The 22,328-nt window shown below is 42.0% G+C and overlaps 2 protein-coding genes across 3 annotated transcripts in view; both read right to left on the bottom strand.

Annotated features, from left to right (window-relative positions):
- The window catches only part of LOC115132617 (pleckstrin homology domain-containing family M member 2-like), an 89,294-nt gene extending 75,304 nt beyond the window's left edge, over positions 1–13,990 (bottom strand). For both annotated transcript variants that reach the window (XM_065020758.1, XM_029664678.2), the window contains exons 1-6: positions 13,025–13,990; positions 11,954–12,060; positions 11,763–11,872; positions 11,249–11,348; positions 549–636; positions 182–356 (exon numbers count right to left, since the gene is read on the bottom strand). In XM_065020758.1, the coding sequence (XP_064876830.1) occupies positions 182–356; positions 549–636; positions 11,249–11,348; positions 11,763–11,872; positions 11,954–12,060; positions 13,025–13,084 (640 nt within the window). In that variant the 5' untranslated portion in view covers positions 13,085–13,990. The remainder of the gene's footprint in view (positions 1–181; positions 357–548; positions 637–11,248; positions 11,349–11,762; positions 11,873–11,953; positions 12,061–13,024) is intronic.
- Positions 13,991–14,236: 246 nt separating this feature from the next.
- LOC115132243 (dolichyl-diphosphooligosaccharide--protein glycosyltransferase 48 kDa subunit-like) lies at positions 14,237–18,687 on the bottom strand. Its single transcript, XM_029664679.2, has 11 exons — positions 18,434–18,687; positions 17,733–17,843; positions 17,536–17,622; positions 16,693–16,796; positions 16,368–16,462; positions 16,137–16,230; positions 15,861–16,009; positions 15,568–15,715; positions 15,233–15,353; positions 15,020–15,126; positions 14,237–14,914 (listed from the first exon to the last, which is right to left on the bottom strand). The coding sequence occupies exons 1-11, from the start codon at positions 18,666–18,668 to the stop codon at positions 14,765–14,767; spliced, it is 1,401 nt and encodes a 466-aa protein (XP_029520539.1). The 5' UTR covers positions 18,669–18,687; the 3' UTR covers positions 14,237–14,764.
- Between the last annotated feature and the right edge of the window lie 3,641 nt (positions 18,688–22,328).

Below are 22,328 nucleotides of genomic sequence, written 5' to 3'. Positions count from 1 at the left end.
CATGAGCCACAAGTGTCTTCCTGATCGATCCAACTTCAGCATCAATACTTCATTACTTGACAAACCAGCCTATGAATTAGACTAGTGACACCACATAAGACAGACGGGGAGAGACAGGGTGGAGAGAAAAGACAGAGGTGGAGAAGGAGAAAATGAAAGAGATGGATAGGTGGAGTCCGACCTTCGCTGGACGGGGCGATGGCGCTGTCGTCCCACTCCAGGTTGGTAGAGGTGAGGGAGGTGAAGGAGAGCAGAGAAAGGCTGTCAGAGCTGGGAAGGCGCTCCTCAAAGTCCAGCAGATTCTGGGGCTTGTAGTACTCCGGCATGTAGGGTGCCACATCCAAGTAAGGGACATCCTAACATCCAGAAAACAATTGGGGTTTGAGAGTGTTCTTGATGTTACATCACACATTCCCTTTTGACTGAACTATTTCTTAGTTTTACACACAAACCAAATACTATGTTTAGATTATTTGGTTAAAGCCTGAACCGTTGGAAGTGTATTAATATGAATTATAATGGTTGTAAAGCACTGTCTAATAACTGACCAACTCCAGATCAAAGCGAATGAACTCCAGTCCCGACACCAATGTGAGGAAGAGTGTGAGGTGATCATGGCTGCACACCAATGCATTTCTGGGAAGAGATTCAAAGCAGATGGTTTATGTAGAATAAGGATTATACGCATTAGTCATACAGACACACTTTCATACTCATCATATGCTGCTACTACTCTGTTCATCATTTTACTCTTATTAACTATCCTTATGCCTAGTCACTAAACCCTGCCTTTATGTAAACTCAACAACAACAAAAATCTCCCTTTTTCAGGAACGTCTTTCAAAGATAATCCAAACAACTTCACAGATCTTCATAGTAAAAGGTTTAAACACTGTTTCCCATGCGTGTTCAATGAACCATAAACAATTAATGAACATACACCTGTGGAACAGTCGTTAAGACACTAACAGCTTACAGACAGACGGTAGGCAATAAAGGTCACAGTTATGAAAACTTAGGACACTAAAGAGGCCTTTCTACTGACTCTGAAAAACACCAAAAGAAAGATGCCCAGGGTCCCTGCTCATCTGTGTGAACGTGCCTTAGGCATGCTGCAAGGAGGCATGAGGACTGCAGATGTGGCCAGGAAAATTAATTGCAATGTCCGTACTGAGACTCCTAAGACAGCGCTACAGGGAGACAGGATGGACAGCTGATCGTCCTCGCAGTGGCAGACCACGTGTAACACATGCACAGGATCGATACATCCGAACATCACACCTGCAGGACAGGTACAGGATGGCAACAACTGCCCGAGTTACACCAGGAACGCACAATCGCTCCATCAGTGCTCAGACTGTCCGCAATAGGCTGAGAGAGGCTGGACTGAAGGCTTGTAGGCCTGTTGTAAGGCAGGTCCTCACCAGACATCACCAGCAACAATGTCGCCTATGGGCACAAACCCACCGTCTCTGGACCAGACAGGACTGGCAAAAAGTGCTCTTCACTGACGAGTCGCGGTTTTGTCTCACTAGGGGTGATGGTCTGATTTGCGTTTATCGTTGAAGGATTGAGCGTTACACCGAGGCCTGTACTCGGGAGCGGGATCAATTTGGAGGTGGAGGGTCCGTCATGGTCTGGGGCGGTGTGTCACAGCATCATCGGATTGAGCTTGTTATCATTTCAGGCAATCTCAATGCTGTGCATTACAGGGAAGACATCCTCCTCCCTCATGTGGTACCCTTCCTGCAGGCTCATCCTGACATGGCCCTCCAGCATGACAATGCCATCAGCCATACTGCTTGTTATGTGCGTGATGTCCTGCAAGACAGGAATGCCAGTGGAAGGAAGGCCATGGCCAGCGAAGATCTCAATCTCATTGAGTATATCTGGGACCCGTTGGATCAGAGGGTGAGGGCTAGGGCAATTCCCTGCAGAAATGTCCGGGAACTTGCAGGTGCCTTGGTGGAAGAGCAGGGTAACATCTCACAGCAAGAACTGGCAAATCTGGTAGAGTCCATGAGGAGGAGATGCACTGTAGTACTTAATGCACCTGGTGACCACACCAGATACTGACTGTTACTTTTGATTTTGACCCCCCCTTGTTCGGGGATACATTATTCCATTTATGTTAGTCACATGTCTGTGGAACTTGTTCAGCTTATGTCTCAGTTGTTGAATCTTGTTATGTTCATACCAATATTTACACATGTTAAGTTTGCTGAAAATAAAACGCAGTTGGCAGTGAGAGGATGTTGCGACAATGAGCTCACACTCTGGCTGAGTGTGAGCTCCGGCAAAGGTCATGAATTTTTTCTCTCTGTACATTCAAGACCAGTTGGAGAACATAAAGGGAGTCCTGCGGTAACTGAAAAGCAGTCTGGAGATCTTCAACAGCCTGAACCAGAGAAGGAGAACATTAATAAATTACTAGCATCTGCATATAGATGCAACTTCGGTTGCATCCCATTTCCCAAATGCTGTCACTTGCCACTGGCATAGCTGCAGCTTTGGTGATGTGCCCTGATCTAAAGCCAGACTGAACTGCTCTCAGTATGTTCCTTTCAATTAATACGTTTTTTAACTGTGTGTTCATCAGGGATTCAAAGACCTTGGCCAGGATATGGAGTTTAGAGATAGGATGATAGTTATTAGCATCTGAGGAATCTTGCTAATATAAGCGGATTTCCAAATGCTGGGTATGGAATTGGTCAAGAGACTCAAGTTGACAATGTGAGCCACAGGTTCAGTAATAATACCATCTGTATCTTTTAGAGGTAGGAGGGATCCTGGTTGTTTGGACCTGCAAACATTTTAGTGTCTCTTGCCTGTAGAGCTTTACAGACCGTAGCAGAAGAAACAGGCTCAAAATGTAAATGGTTCACAAGGGCATTTAATTTACAGTAACAGAGCTTACATTAGAAGCCTGAGCAACAACATTATCAAAAACGTACAGCATGCAGTTGAAGTTGAAAGTTTACATACACTTAGGTTGGAGTCATTAAAACTCGCTTTCAACCAATCCACAAATTTCTTGTTATCAAACTATAGTTATGGCAAGTCACTAAGGACTTAATTTTTCCAACAATTGTTTACAGACAGATTGTTTCACTTATAATTCACTGTATCCCAATTCCTGTGGGTCAGAGGTTTACATACACTAAGTTGACTGTGCCTTTAAACAGCTTGGAAAATTCCAGGAAATGATGTCATGGCTTTAGAAGCTTCTGATAGGCTAATTGACATAATTTGAGTCAATTGGAGGTGTACCTGTAGATGTGTTTCAAGGCCTACTTTCAAACTCAGTGCCTCTTTGCTTGACATCATGGGAAAATTGATTAAGGACAACAAAGTCAAGGTATTGGAGCGGCCATCACAAAGCTCTGACCTCAATCCTATAGAACATTTGTGGTCAGAACTGAAAAAGCGTGTGAGAGCAAAGAGGCCTTACTAACCTGTCTCAGTTACACCAGCTATGTCAGGAGGAATGGGTGAAAATAGACCCAACCTATTGTGGGGGGCTTGTTGAAGGCTACCTGAAACGTTTGACCCAAGTTAAACAATTTAAAGGCAATGCTACCAAATACTAATTGAGTGTATGTAATCTTCTGACCCACTGGGAATGTGATGAAAGAAATAAAAGCTGAAATAATTCTCGGTACTATTATTCTGACATTTCACATTCTTAAAATAAAGTGGTGATCCTAACTGATCTAAGACAGGCAATTTATACAAGGATTAAATGTCAGGAATTGTGAAAAACTGAGTTTAAATGTATTTGGCTAAGGTGTATGTAACTTCAACTGTACATGAAGTGCTTGTTAAAAAACCCTACAATATGGGCTTTATCCTTCACTTGATTAGAATCCATCATTAATTGGTCAGGAAGGCCAGAGGAAACATTAGAACCTGACATTGATTTAAAATCCAATTTTATTTGTCACATGCATCTTACAGTTAAATGCTTACTTTCAAGCCCTTAACCAACAACGCAGTTTAAATAAAAATTAAAAGTAACTAATTAAAGAGCAGCAGTAAAACAACAATAGCGAGGCTATATATAGGGGGTACCAGTACAGAGTCAATGTGCGGGGGCGCCGGTTAGTCGAGGTAATTGAGTTTAATATGTACATGTAGGTAGAGTTAATAAAGTGACTATGCATAGATAATAACAGAAAGTAGCAGCAGCGTAAAGGGGGGATGCTAATAGTCTGGGTAGCGATTTGATTAGATGTTCAGAAGTCTTATGGCTTGGTGGTAGAAGCTGTTTAGAAGCCTCTTGGACCTAGACTTGGCGCTCAGGTACCGCTTGCTGTGCAGTAACAGAGAGAATAGTCTATGACTTGGGTGGCTGGATTCTTTGACAAATTTTTAGGGCCTCCCTCTGACAACGCCTAGTATAGAGGTCCTGGATGGCAGGAAGCTTGGCCGCAGTCATGTACTGGGCTGCATGTACTACCCTCTGCCTTGCGGTCGGAGGCCGAGCAGTTGCCATACTAGGCAGTGATGCAACCAGTCACGATGCTATCGATGGTGCAGCTGTAAAACCTTTTGAGGATCTGAGGACCATTGCCAAATCTTTTCAGTCTCCTGAGGGGGAATAGGTTTTGTTGTGTCCTCTTCACGACTTGTCTTTGTATGTTTGGACCATGTTAGTTTGTTGGTGATGTGAATGCCAAGGAACTTGAAGCTGTCAACCTGCTCAACTACAGCCCCGTTGATGAGAATTGGAGCGTGTTCAGTCCTCCTTTTCCTGTAGTCCACAATCATCTCCTTTATCTTGATCACGTTGAGGGAGAGGTTGTTGTCCTTGCACCACACAGTCAGGTCTATGACCTCCTCCCTATAGGCTGTCTCGTTGTTGATCAAGCCTACCACCGTTGTGTCATCGGCAAACTTAATGGTGTTGAAGTCGTGCCTGGCCGTGCAGTCATGAGTGAACATTGACTACAGGAGGGGGCTGAGCACCGCCTGAAGAGCCCCCGTGTTGAGGATCAGCGTGGCAGATGTGTTGTTACCTACCCTTACCACCTGGGGGCGGCACGTCAGGAAGTCCAGGATCCAGTTGCAGTCAGAGGTGTTTAGTCCCAGGGTCCATAGCTTATTGATCATCTTTGAGGGCACTATGGTGTTGAACGCTGAGCTGTAGTCAATGAATAGCATTCTCACATCGGTGTTCCTTTTGTCCAGGCGGGAAAGGGCAGTGTGGAGTGCAATAGAGATTGAATCATCTGTGGATCTGTTGGGACAGTATGCAAACTGAGTGGGTCTAGGGTTTCTGGGATAATGGTGTTGATGTGAGCCATGACCAACCTTTCAAAGTACTTCATGGCTACAGATGTGAGTGCTATGGGTCGGTGGTCTTTTAGGTAGGTTACCTTCGTGATCTTGGGCACAGGGATTATGGTGGTCTGCTTGAAACATGTTGGTATTACAGACAGGGAGAGGTTGAAAATGTCATTGAAGACACTTGCCAGTTAGTCAGTGCATGCTCGCAGTACACGTCCTGTTAATCCGTCTGGCCCGGTGAATGTTAACCTGTTTAAAAAGGTCTTACATCGGCTGCGGAGAGCAGTTTTTCAGTTACCTGAAAACCCTTCCACTGATTCTAAATGTATTCAAAGTGACATGCTTATCACAGATGGACAGAAATTTCTTATAGAAATAGTCTCAGGCAGTGTCAACATCGGGAATCAGGCATGTCAATATTAAATGGTACAGATCATGTCAGAACGCTTGCTCATAAAACTGTCTAAAATGTATTTTAAAAATATAACAGGGTTTGGCTTTGGTCATCTTTGTATTTCTAACACAAGCAATTGGACAATGATCATTGACATCATTACAGAATATCCCAGTCGATCCGGTACTGGTACTCCCTGTATTTGCATGTACAGTGCATTCGGAAAGTAGTCAGACCCCTTCCCTTTTTCCACATTGTTATGTTACAGCCATTCTCTAAATGAATTTAAAAAACCTCCAACCTACACACAATACCTCATAATTACTGATTTAAATAAGTATTAAGAAACTGTGATGGAACATTTTATCTTGTGCTTTTCTAATAACTAATTTCTGTGTTCATGTAAGTGACCGATTGAACAAATCATCACTCTCAGTATCTGCAATTCAGCAGTACACTCAGACCCTTGCTTTGAGAACAAAAGATCTAAATTTCAAGGTCTCAGCTTCAAGAGAAGAAGTGTTATGAGGTATTGGTCTGTCACATGCATGAACCAGTATTGGTCGGTCACATGAATGAAGCAAACGTTAATGAATTAATTATGAATGAAGAACAAGCTAAAATCATACACCTATACGCAGAATAAAAGAACGGGACTTCCCCGGTAGAGCTCCTGACAGATGTTCACTATGGTGCATCAAGTTTGCTGGAACCTCTCCAGTTAACTGTTAATCAACAATGATTCATTAAACACTGACTTTGAGTGTCCCATGTGTAGAATTTCCACGACAATCCTTGCTATGAGACTCGAAATTTAACTCCGGTGCATCCTGTTTCAATTAATAATCCTTGAAATGTTTCTACAACTTCATTGGAGTTAACCTGTGATAAATTGTATCGATTGGACATGATTTGGGAAGGAACACACCCGTCAATATAAGGTCCCACAGTTGACAGTGCATGCCAGAGCAAAAACCAAGGTAGTAGTGGAGGCATCATGCTGTGGGGATGTTTTTCAGCGGCAAGGACTGGGATAGTGGTCAGCATCGAGGCAAAGATGAACGCCGCAAAGTACAGAGAGATCTATGATGAAAACCTGCTCCAGAGCGCTCAGAACCTTAGACTGGGGCAAAGGTTCATCTTCCAAAAGGACAACAACCCTAAGCACACAACCAAGAAAACACGAGCTGCTTCAGGACAAGTCTCTGAATGTCCTTGAGTGACCCAGCCAGAGCCCGGACTTGAACCTGATCTAACATCTCTGGAGAGCCCTGAACATAACTGTGCAGTAACGCTCCCCATCCAAACTGACAGTGCTAGAGAGGATCTGCAGAGAATGGGAGAATCTCCCCAAATACAGGTGTGCCAAGCTTGTAGCGTACCCATACCCAAGAAGAATCGAGGCTGTAATAGCTGCCAAAGGTGCTTCAACAAAGTACTGAGTAAAGGGTCTGAATATTTATGTAAATGTGAGGGGGGGGGGGTTGTGTAGATTCATGGGGGAAAAAAACAAATCCATTTTAGAATAAGGCTGGTAACATCAAGGGGTCTGAATTCTGCACTCACTGTATGTATGTATGTGTGTACAGTGGGGCAAAAAAGTATTTAGTCAGCCACCAATTGTGCAAGTTCTCCCACTTATAAAGATGACGCCTGTAATTTTGATCATAGGTACACTTCAACTATGACAGACAAAATGAGGGAAAAAAATCCAGGAAATCACATTGTATGATTTTTAATGAATTTATTTGCAAATTATGGTGGAAAATAAGTATTCGGTCACCTACAAACAAGCAAGATTTCTGACTCTCACAGACCTGTAACTTTTTCTTTAAACCTGTTATGGCTGCATCCCTTTGTTCTCAATTTCCGCCTGAAGACATACCCTAATCTAACTGCCTGTAGCTCAGAATATGCAATGATATGCATATTCTTAGTATCATTTGAATGGAAACATTCTGAAGTTTGTGGAAATGTTAATTGAATGTAGGAGAATATAACACAGTAGATCTGGTGGAAGAAAAGAGAAAGAAAGAGCATACGTTTTCTGTTTTTTATTGTTGTAGTATCATCTTTCACATGTACTAGAATAGCCACACAGTCAGATAGGATACTGGAGATCATTTTGATGGATAAAACAAGGGGGCAACTGTAGGTGTGCAAAGTTTCAGATTGATAACTTCAGGAATGGGTGAGCTACATGACATTTAGCATGAAGTCACCCAGGTGTCCCACACAAGTTGCCCAAATGTACCCAAGTGGCCAAATTGGTGAAATGACCTATAACTATATACAACATATCAAATAACTATATACAACATATCAAAAAGCAAAAATATTTTTTTTAAAACAGTACACCCTTTGGAAGTCCTCAACACAATATTTTGCTGCCTGTGCCATGTCCCACAGCAGTCTCTTTCTGATGTAAAGCAGAGGCAAACTGAACAAGTGGTTCAGTTCATGCGACACAGAACACAACGACGCCTCCATGCTCTGCCCTTTTGGCCCTGAGGCACAGTCATGCCTGCAGTAATGAACTGTGGCATATGAACACCACTGGGGGGGCAGAGGTAGTGCGGGCAGCATGGCACCGGAGTCGCTATCACTGTGAAAGAAAACATTTAAAAAATACTTGTATCGTATGAGCCTTTTATCATCACATAAAATAAACAGATATGTATTGTATAGAGCAGAGGGAACAGTCACTAAGGTGAAGTGCTGTTCCATTCAACTCCGGCCATTGTTGTGGGCCTGCCCTCCCCTGAACAGCACCCAATGGCTATTTCATATGGAAATGAAGAGGAGTAGCAGGCGCAGTGGCCTGTGTGTTTGCTGTTCTACTCCATTCCATTTGAATTTAAAAAAATGGAAAATATAATCTGACATGGAATACATACAAACACACACACAAACAAACCACACATTTCATTTCAAAAAATGTTTTTGTGAAAAATATATATATATTTCATAAAACGGCATTAGCACTTACCCGTCCAGAAGTACGTCCTGTCCTTGCAGAAACAGCTCCTCAGTTCCTGTTTGAATCATAACACTCAAAGATTCCTCAAACAAAAAATCTGTCTCACTTTCACTTTTACTTTAGACTTTGACTTCGCTTTTCCTGATTTATTCGCCATGAAAACTTCAATGAAATCATTGAAAATACAACTTTCCGAAATAGAGCTGCGCGTAACAAGCCTCACAGCAACTCCTCTGATCGCCAAGGCGAGAATGGAGTTCGTTACGCATGCGATATTAAACAAGGAATGGTGCTCCAACCCAAAACCATTACATACTGCCGTTTACCTCAGCTCATTGGCTATCTACCCAGCTAGATTTCAAGAAGATCAGTGGTCATTGGGCAGAAATACAGTCCATCAACGAAGCTTCGCTAAAATGATTGGTGAGCAAGGTAGTCATTGCTCGTTGTCTTCAAATCAGTTCACTTCGGTCAATACTCCCCGCAAAAAAAAACAATAACGTTTGGCTGTGTTGCAAACATCCAGAGGAATGCACTGAAACCAACCATGACTAGATAAACAATGTTTTACCGTGTGTAATTACGTCGAATGCTCCGTAAAAAATTGATAGAGATGGAATTCACAGCACAAACAGGTTAAAATGTTTTAGAAAAATGGATTTTATCAAAGAAAACGGCACTTCATTTGATCACTGGGACCCTCAGGAAGAGAAATAAGACCAAGATATCAGAATGTAAGTCATAATTTTACCTTCAGATGTGAATGTGTAAAAACTGTCATGGCGGAAAATGTTTGTTGTTGATTGCTCTTCTCAAACAAAAGCATGGTATTTGTTTTCTGTAATAGCTATTTTAAATTGGAAAACGTAGTTTGATTACCAAGATTCTAATCTTTTGAAGGGTGTAAGACACTTGTAACATTAAACATTTTTGAAAATGCTTAATGTTACGACGTTGTATTTTTAGTTGTCACTCTGAAATTTCCCCTGATGTTGATCCCTGTACAGGGATCGCAGCCATAACAGGTTTTAAGAGGCTCCTCTGTCCTCCACTCGTTACCTGTATTAAATGGCACCTGTTTGAACTTGTTATCAGTATAAAAGACACCTGTCCACAACCTCAAACAGTCACACTCCAAACTCTACTATGGCCAAGACCAAAGAGCTGCTAAGGACACCAGAAACAAAATTGTAGACCTGCACCAGGCTGGGAAGACTGAATCTGCAATAGGTAAGCAGCTTGGTTTGAAGAAATCAACTGTGGGAGCAATTATTAGGAAATGGAAGACATACAAGACCACTGATAATCTCCCTCGATCTGGGGCTCCACGCAAGACCTCACCCCGTGGGGTCAAAATGATCACAAGAACGGTGAGCAAAAATCCCAGAACCACACGGGGGGACCTAGTGAATGACTTGCAGAGAGCTGGGACCAAAGTAACAAAGCCTACCATCAGTAACACACTACCCCGCCAGGGACTCAAATCCTGCAGTGCCAGACGTGTCCCCCTGCTTAATTAAGCCAGTACATGTCCAGGGCCGTCTGAAGTTTGCTAGAGAGCATTTGGATGATCCAGAAGAAGATTGGGAGAATGTCATATGGTCAGATGAAACCAAAATATAACTTTTTGGTAAAAACTCAACTCGTCGTGTTTGGAGGACAAAGAATGCGGAGTTGCATCCAAAGAACACCATACCTACTGTGAAGCATGGGGGTGGAAACATCATGCTTTGGGGCTGTTTTTCTGCAAAGGGACCAGGACGACTGATCCGTGTAAAGGAAAGAATGGATGGGGCCATGTATCGTGAGCTTTTGAGTGAAAACCTCCTTCCATCAGCAAGGGCATTGAAGATGAAACGTGGCTGGGTCTTTCAGCATGACAATGATCCCAAACACACCGCCCGGGCAACGAAGGAGTGGCTTCGTAAGAAGCATTTCAAGGTCCTGGAGTGGCCTAGCCAGTCTCCAGATCTCAACCCCATAGAAAATCTGTGGAGGGAGTTGAAAGTCCGTGTTGCCCAGCAACAGCCCCAAAACATCACTGCTCTAGAGGAGATCTGCATGGAGGAATGGGCCAAAATACCAGCAAAAGTGTGTGAAAACCTTGTGAAGACTTACAGAAAACGTTTGACCTCTGTCATTGCCAACAAAGGGTATATAACAAAGTATTGAGATAAACTTTTGTTATTGACCAAATACTTATTTTCCACCATAATTTGCAAATAAATTCATTAAGAAATCCTGCAATGTGATTTTCTGGATTTTTTTTCTCTCATTTTGTATGATGAAAATTACAGGCCTCTCGCATCTTTTTAAGTGGGATAACTTTCACAATTGGTGGATGACTAAATACTTTTTTGCCCCTGTGTGTGTGTGTGTGTATGTATGCATATATTAAATATAGTATTTTCTTATTCCTTGTGTTACTATTTTTATTATCTTTTGATTCTGCATAGTTGGGACAGGCTCGTAGGGAAGCATTTTATAGTAAAGTCTACACCCGTTGTATTTGGTGCATGTGACAAAATGATATTTGTTTTTAGTCTAAATGCATAATTTAGGGCTCTTTGGGTCAGAACACTCACTTGAAGTAATACTTCTGCAGCAATCCTTGGTTCTCTTGGAAGAGACGGAGATAGCTTTCTAAGGAGCTCTCACTCAGTGCTAGGTATAGCCAGGCACGACCTGCATAGAAAATAAATATAAACAAGGGACAAATATGGGCATATGTAGGTCATATTTACTAGTACCATGTATTATTTATTTCCTGCCTGAACTTGCAAATAAGTAGGCCTGCAAAGAAACTTCTGTAAAAAGAGAAACATATGTGCAAACACCAATGGTAATTACTGTAATCCTGACCTCAAATAACAACATCATCATGCTACATTTCTGGCATGTGGCACAAGAGGAATTTACAATTGGCAAACCACTGGCTAACATATGTCATTCATTTTATCAAAGTATGAATTGATTGAAAGAAATGGCATGTATGTATTAGGGTTAACTGCTGTGAAACGTTTGTTTCTCAAGTTGCCCACAAGACTGACCATGAATGTGGATGTGTGCGTAAGAAAGCAGTAAAAATGGTGTTCTTACTTCGCCCAAGGTTGGTTGCTATGTGCTGGAGCTCATCTACCTGCCGGACCACTTCCCTGCGGGTGAAGTGTAGAACCAGTACCCAGTAACCTGAGGAGATATCCTGCAGCCTGCAATGCACAGACTATGAGAATTGAACTGAGTTAGGATGTATTAAAGTACTGAGCAGATTTAGCTCTTAGTCTTCTTACCCATAGAGTAGAGCATGGTCAAGGTGCTCGCACAGTCGCTGTAGGACCCGGTCGTGATTCCGGATGGCTGGAGTTTCATCCTCACAGGCAGCAAAGTAACTCTGCAACTGCAGTCAGAGCACAAAACATATGGAGCTGACAAGAGTACTAGGCCCACAGCCAAACTACAAATATAGGGATATCTTCTTCATGAGATGTTGAGGAGTCCCTCAGTGACAGATATCTGCAAGCATGGAGCCTGAAATTGGATAATTGCTACTGTACATCTGATCCACTAAATGGTATTACTATGACTGACTTAAAAGCATTAATCAGACTTTTGTTCATAACCCCTGAAAAAAGACTAGTTCAACAGGACTGACTGAATATAAAGGAATGTAGGATCTTAAATTCCAGTCACCTGATTACGATCATGTGACTGGGAACAGGAACAAACTGAATATAAACTGGAGAGGACTTGAAAATCATACCAGGCAAGGTCTATTAAAGCACTGTCAGTCTGGCACAGTGCAAATACTTTGGAAGGATGGGACTGAACGTTAAGTGTACAGGTGTATGCAAAGGATGAACATCAACAAACATTCAACCAGGGTTTAGCTTAATTGATTAAGTAACCCAGAAGTCAAATTGAATATGGTCACAGTATGCGTAACTATGCCTATATTAAGCAAGCATATTGAAATGTGTTTGGAAAATAAACAACAAAAGTTATTTTGGTTTTCAAAAATAGACCTAGCTAACCGAGGGTTGTTGAATTGGCCGTGACTCAGAATTTTAGAAGCAAGAAAGTGTTTGTTTACGTGACAGCATTAGCGAATACAACACAGTGTCAGCTAAATTAGCAAGACAAAACACCCATTACATTACAAACGTAATCCATGTGTTTAACGTTAGCTAAACAATGTTCAAAGACCTCACAGATAGTCAGCAACTGATTTCTACGATGAGTCAGGCCCACCTATCATGGCAAGCAGGGTAATACTGGTGTTTACCGTCTTCAAATAAGTTAGCTGATCTTACTAACATGACTTTGAGCTAACTGTATGTGTATAGACTTGATATCAGTCTTACCTTCTTGACAGACGAAGAAATGTTTTCCAATATTCGGTCCTTGACTTTGAGTTGATCCATCACTGACTGGTCTCCTTGGCTGCCTGCAGCTGTCAGCTGATTTCCAGGGGTCTCAATGTGGTCTGCTGTCGATGTTCTCAAAGCTAGCCAGCCATATATTTTCAACACTGATAATTGGCTAGCGAAGCGAACAACATATCAAACAAAGAGCTGGCTAGGTAATGTAACAACTATAGCATAAGACAACATGGCCATGGCTAATAACGTTTATTGGCAATGTCGTCCTCCCTCATACTAGTCCTCCTACTAAGGTTCGAATGGCTAACGTCGTTAGTCAACCGAACTGGCCAGCACGTTAGGTGGCGTCAGCGCTAGTAGGGAGTAAATATCCTGCTGTCGTAGCCGGTAACTTTTACTTTTTGTAGTTAGGTAGCACTCAACTTGTTTAAACTTATGTTGTAGTTCAACTTTATGATGTAAAATGTAGAAACCATGACCAGGTTTTAACAAGCTCGATGTTTAGTCCGGAGGAATATATTCAAGACAATGCTAACCCAGTTTCTAAAGCCAGAGGTGCAACATCGCGAGGCTTCCGGGAACGCTTGCGAAACAGAGCAAGCAGAACAGACCGGGGTTTCGGATTTAACTAATTTTCTAGAAATGTCAATACACAACCTAGATTCGAGCCCACGTCTTAAGTAATTGAACATGTTATAACTCCAACCTCGTGAAATTGACACGTTTCCTTTGTCAAAAATTACTTTATCGAAGGAGTGCCTTTAAGTCGGCGTCCAGCACGTGCGCATTCCGGCGCGAGACCATCATTAGACCGAAGAAGTGTTTCTGCGCATGAGTTTAGCTAGCCAACGTCGCCATGACATGGCCTAGAAGCGTGATCGGGTATCTCCATTTGGGAAGCAATTTCTGCCCATCTTCATACTGTACTGTCTATGGTTAAGTTTAGCAGCTAGCCATTTGAAGTTATAGAATTGACTGATAAGTCACCAAATGCCTGTCAACGAGCTCGTGACCCACTAACATCACCTCCAACAAATGTGGGTAACTGATTTTTTTTTGTGCTGTAGTTTTTTTTTTTTTACTAACTACATGTTCTCTACCCTATCCAGCTCAATGATTTATATATACACACAATTGATCCAGCTGCGGGTTACTAAATTAGATTGAGGATAGTAATAAGACTTCAACAGAGTGGAATGTCAACATTTTATTGTAGTTTAAGGATTTGTGTAACGTTTGTTGCAAACATGTTAGTGTTTCTATTGGCAAGACTATTTGATCAGACAAAACAAAAATATTCAGTGCATGTACTGCATCAATATGTTTTTATCCTCATACACAAGGGGGTGGGAAAAACATACATTCATGGGATTTTTCCAAACAAGTGTTCCATCTGTTATTGAGATCGTGAAGCAACCATATCCAATTGCTGACTGAATTCAGAGATGTGTAAAATAATCACTCAAATGATATGTGCACAAGTGTATTATTTTCAGAATTACAAAAAATCTCAGCCACCGCTGAATTAGTTTGCCTGCAAAGCCCTCATTAAATTCCCCCACAACCAATAGAGAAGCAACATGTTCAATTCTCACCAACTCTTCTTGCAGACTCTGCCAGATGATTTAAACAACCAAGAACCTTCACCCCAATAAGGCAAATTCTTAATCTACCACCCCTCCCTCCTAATTTAATAAGCTTTTCTCTAAACGTTTCATCTCCCTAGTCTGATTTTTCCTTTTCTTTCATGTGAAGGAAGACTATGCTGAAGACAAAGAGTCCTCCCATCATGGAGAAGACACTGGCGTAGTAAGGGAACGCTGAGGGGATGAAGCGCTCATACTGTGTGTGCTGCAGAGGACGCACCGACACCTATGGGAGAGGACATGTATACATTAGCAATTGAGTACTATACATTGTTTGCTTATAGTGATATACTCAAGAGCCTTCCATTTCAAAACATGACAGTTCCCTCACCTGAGTAGAGGAGTACAGGTGTGTGTAGCCTAGCCTGTTGTAGTCCACCTTGAACTGGAACACTCCATACACGTCAGGCAACTTGAACTGGACGCTGTATTTATCTCCTATTCAGGTAAATATAATTATTTGATTGACATCGAAAACTGTTCAATCAATATCCACAATGTAAATAATTATGAAAATAAAGAGTAATCTCTGAAATGTTCATACCATTTTTCTTGAGGTAGGTCCTGACGAAGGGGTCGATTCTCACAAACTCCAACTGGATGTCTTCCCCATCAAAGGGAATCCAGCTGCCCTCGGACAGCATCTCAATTACAACGCTGTACTCCTGTGTCGGAGGAAAAGGACAGAAACAACATAATGGCCACAGTTCATGGAGTAAAAAAACAAAAATATTCATGCCTTTTTTCATTCACCTTAGCTAAATTGGCATATTTTCACATTTTAATGTTTCGTTAAATAAGAAAAATAACTAAATACTGTCATAATGGACAGCAAAAATGTCTTACCACGAGATGTTGATGGATTAAATAGTGACTCACCACAAGGTCTGTGATGGTGTAAGCTGCAGGAGGGGTGTTCTCCCCCACAGGATGATGTGTAACGGCTCCCACCCGGAGTACACCGGCTTCCTTGAACACCCAACGGGACAGTGCCTCGGCTAATTCCATGTTCCCAGTCTGAGCGTACCTACAAGAGATCCAAGACTGGAATTAAAACAGTTATTCCATTTCTTAAAATATAAAAAGGTGATTATTGAACAATGAAAATCAGGATAAAAGTAGGGCAGGCAACTACAGAGCAGATGATGAAAAGCATTATGAGAGAGGGTTACCTCTGGGAGCCAGGTGTGGCCTTCTGAACAGCGGCATTGAAGAAGGCGTCGCTGAAAAAGTGCAGTGAGCCACTGAATACCACTCGGGCGTTATTCCTGGCCTGGAGCCCAGCAATCAAAAGAGTGTTCTTTCCAACAGCATGGGGGTACTGTCCAGAAAGGAGAGCGTAGTGTCAACCAAAATATACATTTTCAGTTATAAACACCTTACACACATAAGTTAGTCAAATTTCAAAGGAGAATGTTTGATAAGGAAGGAAACAGTGCTGGTATTACCTGAGAGATGGGTCGGTCAGGGAAGTAGGAGTATGAGGTGGAGGAGCCAGTCAGAATGTCCAGGACCAGGGGGTTATCTGGGTCTGCCACCATGCTGGAAGAAGGGGAGAAGACAAAAATCCTTTACTATAGAAAAATATGTCCATAGGGGTATAATAACATAATACCAGTGTAGTAACTCCCTTGTTTAGAACTGACAATACTTGTTCTCAACTGTAATGGTAGACTCACCCAACACCCTTGAAGAGGATGGGTTTGTCACTGGGGTTCCCGACAATAGTGGGAGCCTTCAGAAGATTGTCTGGATCAGCAACAATCAGGGTATGCTAGGGGAAGGAATAGGGGGGAAGTTTACCTCTTATGATTCACTTCATTCGCCTACCTCAAGTGCTCTGCAATTTTAATGGTCACTCAATACCCATTTCACATCTTTTCTTGAGACTTAACTTGGGAATTCTACATTATTAGACAGAAGTGCATTGACACATGCCCCTGTAAGCAATTGCAAAACCTAATGCTATAAGGTTTACATTAGAATGTTCTTTCTTCTGCTTACCTCACCAGGGTCTGACACATCGTAATGGTGATGATCAATGACAGCAGTCTTCTCCTCATCAAACTCAATTCCACATTCACTGCCTATCTCTCTCAGAGGGTCACCTAGGACAAAGGAGATTACAGGAGAATGGCATTAGTTACTGTGAAACATTCTGACCAAACCGACTCAGTGCGCGCATGTTTTGTCTATCCCCATCAGACGTGCTCATGACACGCAGGTTTAAATACCAAACCAACTGTGAACAAACTATATTCATTATTGGACAGGTCGAAACACACATGAAACATTCATGGATATTTAGCAAGCTTGCTGTTGCTAGCAAATTTGTCCTGGGAGATAAACATTGGCTTGTTATTTTACTTGAAATGCACATGGTCCTTTTTTTCTTTGTAAAATTTTGACCCATTTTGAGTCACAAAATCATGTGTTCTCTACTCTGACAATTAATCCATAAATAAAAGGGGAACCCTAGTTAGTTTTATTTAATTAATCTTCCCTCCTTTATTCTTATTCTTCTGTGGATTCTATATGGCAGTTGGCAACCAACTTTAAGGTGCATTACCACCACCAACTGGACTGGCGTGTGGATCTTGTTCATCTTTCAATCAACCACGTGGGTTAGTATGCTCCTAAAAACCAATGAGTAGATGGGAGAGGCAGGACTTGCAGCGGGTCAAGCGTCTAAAATGGAACCAAGTTTGTTGATGTTTGGATGAAATTATTAAATAACCTGTGTACATTTATTTTGCAACATCTTGGTTAGTTTGGTCAGCACGTACATGTTGTAGAAACAACATCTGTGGTTTTTACACAAGTAAGAATAATATATTTTTCACTTACCAATATCAGAGCTTGCAGCAACCAGGACATTGCCTCCACCATCGATGAAGGAAGTGATTGTCTCAACACTGATGTTGCCACCAAAGTCTTAAAAGGATAAAAGTTGCATTAAATATTTAGTACTCTGTTGTAACAAAAATGATTTGATGCAAGATAAGAAATGTCAAAAATTAGAACTGCAATGTTAGGTAACTAACCTTCCACGGATGGGGAGAAGATGATGAGGTGGTCATAGAGAAATTGGCCATATTTGATCAGGGAAAGAGAAGGATCATCTGCAGTCTTGAATGAAAGGTCAAAGCCACGATCTGCAAAGAGGGACATAGAACTACATCAGCCTGGTGGAAATTGATTTGGAAATAAGTCCGCTAAGTTACTTTGTTTTAAACCATTTTGATGCCCAGGGTGGGTTAACACAGCATTTCTAGTGCATAAAAACAACACACACTTATGCATCATTTTGGGATAAACATCATGTAACAGTACATGCGCAGTAGGGACTGAAAGAATGTGTATGAAGTAGTACAATCACAGTGCAAAAGCTAACATTCTCAGGTGCCCCGGACACGTAGTTGTGCAAGTGGACAGATACGACCTTTCTTTGCCTTTAACATCGACAATGATAGCTAGCTAGTTACTTTTTTTTTTACCCAAATCAATGCCACATGCCCCAGTAGTAACACCTATTCCTATCCTATGGAACGTTGCGTTGGCAACCTAGCTAGCAAAGATTAGCTAACGTTAGTGGAGTTACGAGCGCTAACTAAGATAACGTTAGCTTACTAACGGAACGAAAACAAATTAATGAAAACAAATCTTCGTTATGGATAAAAATAAACGTATAATTGTAGCTAGCTAGCTAACAAATGGCTGAGAAAAGAACATGTATTCCTTCCACCTGCCAGACTGCGGAAGAAGATTGCATGGGTATCTCTGATGTTGAGGTTGTCCAACAAAACGAGCGTCTTTCCGTCAGCCAATGCCATGTGCATCATGGACGATATCATCAAGAATAAAATAAAATTGTTTCCCAACAATCTGGATTTTGTTTGAGCCATGCTTACAGTGCGTTTTCTTAACAACAAAGTAGAACTGCACCAATTAATTTGCTTGTCTGAGGTCCACTTCGCCATTTTGGAGAAGAAGTCGACGTCAGCGTTCTTCTTCTTCTTTTTAAAATGTGTACTGGCTGATCGCAACCAACTGAAAGGCGCATACACTGCCATCTACTACACTGGAGTGTGTGAGGCCCTATTAATCTTTTTGTTGTATCTAGCCCTGTGTTTGCGCCTACTGTTTTTGAGCGTGAATTCGTTCCACTTTGTGACACAAAAGGGAGGGAAAAAATGTCCCTACCATCTAACCCTACACCCATTAAACCTATCCTATCTGATCCGATACTATCGCTCAACACACCTTGTAACTCCTCTGCAGTAAAATCTCATACACCCAAGTACTTCTCTGCAGCTGCCACCACAACATCTATTTTCTGTGATTTACGTTTCCATTTCTGCAGTACAGTTGATATCCATGGCTATGAATGTTAAGGAGCCAACCTCACTGAAACACATTTAATTCCTATCACTCTCTATTGGCCTCAGCCTACTCACAGAGAGCTTCTCAGGATCCCTTACACTGGACCCCTTTTCTTCTGCTACTCTCTTCACTGCCTCAGCATACAACACCTTCTGAACTACTCTGATCCTGGCAACCTCAACCTACCTTTCTCTCACCAGACACTTCGGATCTCCAGGACCATGGGCACCCTTACAGTTAACACACACAGCTTTTCCCACCAATACTACACATTCCTTTGTCTCATGCCCTCCTGCACACTTCTCACATCTAAGAATCTCCCTCCTACACACGGTTGCAACATTACAATAAGCTTGGCACCTAAAGAACCATAATGGCTTCAGAATAAAAACTCTCACGGGATAAGTGACATCCCAACTTGACTTTGTCGGGTAAAGAATCTGCATCAAAACAGAGCAGGACAGACAGTGTCTTCTCTACTTCACCACACTCTCCACCGGGTCTGCGTCACACCAAACGGCAGGCGTTGCAGACACCACGAATCTTCCAAATTCAGTTGGTCCTCCTCAACACCTAACATCACTCCAATTATCATTCCTTTCAATTGCGCCCGGATAGCAGAGAAAGTCACAGGTCTTGTCCTGGGACACCTGCTCCTTCAGGATGGAAGACACAAAAGTTACTTTCACCGATTCAACAGTCCCCAATCTCTTCTTCACCCATCCTGATACCACATATGGATCAGCCAGAAGGCAAGGATCAATTCTCTCCAATGTTGTTTCAATCCTAAAAAACAATCTCCTACCAAAGCTATGGTTACCTGCAGATTGACTTGGTGAATGCTTGACCGCCTCGTACTGTCCTTTGTCTTCCTGACTATGTTCCCGATGTCTCTATCTAGGGGGTAAAACCTCCTCTGAACATTTCAAGATACAAAGATGGAGATGTGTCTGACTTCAATCACTTTCCTAGCACCAGCTAATGCACATTTTTCAATATGCATCTCTATCTCTATTACTGGCTAACGGATCTGAGCTGCCTATAAAAGCAAGCAATAATGCAATATCTCTTTGATTAGATAATTGCGCAACAGATCTCTGTAAACAGAACAGATCTCTAAGTCAGTCCTAAAAGTAAATTATGTTGACCTGATTGCTCCTGATATCTCCACCACAAGATGGTTCTTGTGCTACTCAATCTCAGGAAAGCGTGCAACATATTGTTGGCCCCATGTTTCGTGAGCTGAAATAAAAGATCCCAGAAATGTTCCATAAGCTCAAATTTGTTAACATCCCTGTTGGTGAGCATTTCTCCTTTGCCAAGATAATCCATCAACCTGACAGTTGTGGTATATCAAAAATCTGATTAAACAGCATGATCATTACACAGGTGCACCTTGTGCTGGGGACAGTAAAAGCCTCTCTAAAATAAGCCATGTTGTCACACAACACAATGCCACAGATGTCTCAAGTTTTGAGGGAGTGTGCAATTGGCATACTGACTGCAACGTTGCTTTAGAGAATTTCTCAGTATATCGAACCAGCCTCACAACCACAGACCACGTGTAACCACGCCTACCAAGGACCTCCACATCTGGTTTCTTCACCTGCGGGATTGTCTGAGATCAGCCACCTGGACAGCTGATAAAACTGTGGGTTTGCATAACCAAAGAATCTCTACACAAACTGTCAGAAACAATCTCAGGGAAGCTCATCTGCGTGCTCCTCGTCCTCACCAGGATCTTGACCTGACTGCAGTTCGTCGTCGTAACCGACTTCAGTGGGGAAATGCTCAACTTCGATGGCCACTGGCACGTTGGAAAAGTGTGCTCTTCATGGATGAATCCCGGTTTCAACTGTACCAGGCAGATGGCAGACAGTGTATGGCGTCCTGTGAGCGAGCGTTTTGTTGATGTCAACATTGTGAACAGAGTGCCCCATGGTAGCAGTGGGGTTATGGTATGGGCAGGCATAAGCTACTAACAATGAACACAATTGCATTTTATCATAGCAATTTTGATGCACAGAGATACCGTGGCGAGATCCTGAGGCCCATTGTTGTGCCATTCATCCACCACTATCACCCCATGTTTCAGCATGAAAATGTCCTAGTTCTTCCATGGCCTGCATACCAGACATGTCACCCATGGAGCATGTTTGGGATACTCTGGATCAACGTGTATGACAGTGTGCCAATATCCATTAACTTTGTATAGCCATTGAAGAGGGGTGGGGCTAAATTCCACAGGCCACAATCAACAGCCTGATCAACTCTATGCGAAGGAGATGTGGTCACACTAGATACTGACTGGTTTTCTGATCCACACCCCTACTTAAAAAAAAGAAGGTATCAGTGACCAACTGATGCATATCTGTATTCCCAGTCACATGAAATCCAAAGATTAGGGGATCATTTATTTCAATGGACTAATTTCCTTATATGAATGGTAACTCAGTAAAATATTTGAAAATGTTGCAAATCCAGTTTATATTTTTGTTCAGTGTATATTTTGGAATGGCTGATGTTAATTTCGGGAGGCTGCCATCAGCGAAAAGGGAACAAAACACATTTTCACAACCCGCCATACAATATCTAAGTGGCGCAACGGTCTAAGGCACTGCTTCTCAGTGCTAGAGGCATCACTACAGACCCTGGTTAGATCCTAGGCTGTATCACAACTGGCTGTGATTGGGAGTCCCATAGGGTGGTGCACAATTGGTTAGGGGAGGGTTTGGCCAGGGTAGGCCATCATTGTAAAATAAGAATGTGTTCTTAACTGACTTGCCTAGTTAAATAAAGGTTAAAAAATAAAAACAATGACAATCGTTGGCTGCTATGTATTGATAATGTGTGGCCAGTGACTTTTATAGAGACCGCCGGAATTACCTGTGTTATTTGAGAAAGAAAATTATAGCTGCGTTCAAGGCTCTAAATTTAAAACGAAAATATTGGTAGCACTGGTACTCCCTTCCTAAAGAAAGGTAGGAGCCCCCAAATTAAATTTAGGAGCGCCAGAATTTTGGGGGGGAGATACAGTCTATATTGGGACTATATGAATTCTAGCTACATTTGAAGCACATGTTGTGCCATAGAAATGAATGTGTAAACACTGTAAATACATCAGCTTATTATAAAAGCTAAAATGTTGATATGAATACCTGTCATTGAAATTTCAAAATAAGTTGTTTCTACATTGTGTAAAGCACTATATTCTTATTGAAACGCATTACATCTCGCTCATTCACCGCTTTCTGGTG

The sequence above is a fragment of the Oncorhynchus nerka genome, linkage group LG7, assembly GCF_034236695.1.
Source record: "Oncorhynchus nerka isolate Pitt River linkage group LG7, Oner_Uvic_2.0, whole genome shotgun sequence".
Lineage (NCBI taxonomy): Eukaryota > Metazoa > Chordata > Actinopteri > Salmoniformes > Salmonidae > Oncorhynchus > Oncorhynchus nerka.
The sequence above is the reverse complement of the archived record's forward strand: the minus strand, read 5'-3'. Positions and strand labels throughout refer to the sequence as shown.

Excerpts from the sequence above, each read along its gene's own strand:
- LOC115132243 (XM_029664679.2), bottom strand. The coding sequence starts at position 18,668 with ATGGCGAAGTGGACCTCAGACAAGCAAATTAATTGGTGCAGTTCTACT. Across the intron at positions 16,797-17,535 it reads TGCTGCAAGCTCTGATATTG|GTGACCCTCTGAGAGAGATA; the intron begins GTAAGTGAAAAA and ends CCTTTGTCCTAG. Across the intron at positions 16,231-16,367 it reads ATCCTCTTCAAGGGTGTTGG|CATGGTGGCAGACCCAGATA; the intron begins GTGAGTCTACCA and ends CCCTTCTTCCAG.